The 1,160-nt window shown below is 39.6% G+C and overlaps 1 protein-coding gene across 1 annotated transcript in view; it reads left to right on the top strand.

The window, feature by feature from the left end:
* The window catches only part of LOC104705999 (serine/threonine-protein phosphatase 4 regulatory subunit 2-like), a 3,058-nt gene continuing 2,004 nt past the window's right edge, over positions 107 to 1,160 (top strand). Inside the window, exons 1-4 of the mRNA XM_010422113.2 lie at positions 107 to 302; positions 510 to 590; positions 799 to 847; positions 951 to 1,047. Of these exons, the coding sequence (XP_010420415.1) occupies positions 247 to 302; positions 510 to 590; positions 799 to 847; positions 951 to 1,047 (283 nt within the window). The 5' untranslated portion in view covers positions 107 to 246. The remainder of the gene's footprint in view (positions 303 to 509; positions 591 to 798; positions 848 to 950; positions 1,048 to 1,160) is intronic.

Raw genomic sequence — 1,160 nt, 5'->3', positions numbered from 1 at the left:
CCATCATCATCGGAACCCGAGATTCCCTCCGTCGCTCCTCCCAGTGACGGCGTTCAACGCCAGGATCCCCAAGTTCTCGAGCAGTCGTATGTTTGCTTTCCTTTTCTTTATAGTCGTTTACTCCAAATCTTTTCACTCTTGCTTGCTTCTGCGCTTTGGATTTTCTCTCCGATCGTTAATATAGTGTTCCTGAGCTCTACTGGCAAGTCTAGTTTCGTTTCTTGGATATATCTGCGTTTCGAATCGATGAGTTACGGTTCAGGATCTAGCTTTGCTCCAGTTTTCAAAACTTTTGCTTACGAGTGAGTTTATATCTGATTTAAAGTTTATAATGCCAGAAGAACACTACTCAGGTTAATTATGTTTTAGTCTTGCATAGACTGCTCCTCGGTCACTAGTTCTGGCCTTTAGCTTCATACATCTCAAATTATCTGATGATTAAGTTTGTTGAGGTGTCAAGTGTCAGTACCTCATCTCTGTGCTGATACAGATCCATCTTTCTTTTGCAGTGGAGCTGAGCAGAAAGCAGATATGCCTGAGGAAGAAGTAAAGATCACACTAGAAGCAGTAGTATCTACCGGGAAGTTCTGGTAATACCACATTTTTGAATTGCTATGACTAGGCATTGTTGGATTATGCACTTAAACTGGCATCCTATCCTATCCTTACCCGTATTGTTCTATAGAGTTCAATGTAATGATGCATGTGTTTCTTTCCGAGTAATTCTGGGTTTTAGGTTCTCATCTCTGTTATGCTACATTTAGTTGACTGCTATCTTACCTTGTAATAATACTACAGGCAGGACTGGGAGAAACTAAAGGGAACGCTGTCGTCTTGGTTGAAGAAGGTATGTTCAGGTATACCAACTATGTGCTTAGAATATATATTACCATTCCACATCCATCCTGATTGTTTCGATATTTGACTATCTATGTGGTGCATTGTAAAAGGTTCTATCGGAATATCCTGAGGCAAAAATGACTGATGAACAACAAAAGGAAGCCCTAGGAGAAACTTTCTCAGAGCTGGTTAGTCGATTGGATGAAGGTCTATACTCTATAGCTTCTCATTTGTTACTTTCATTGCCAAAAAAAATTGTGTAGATAAGAGTTTGAAAGTGTGAGATGACGCTTGGCTTAATGTCTTTTTTTTTTTTTTTT

This window comes from Camelina sativa, chromosome 8 (assembly GCF_000633955.1).
Source record: "Camelina sativa cultivar DH55 chromosome 8, Cs, whole genome shotgun sequence".
Lineage (NCBI taxonomy): Eukaryota > Viridiplantae > Streptophyta > Magnoliopsida > Brassicales > Brassicaceae > Camelina > Camelina sativa.
Note: the sequence above shows the minus strand (reverse complement) of the source record. Positions and strands in the feature narration are given on the sequence as shown.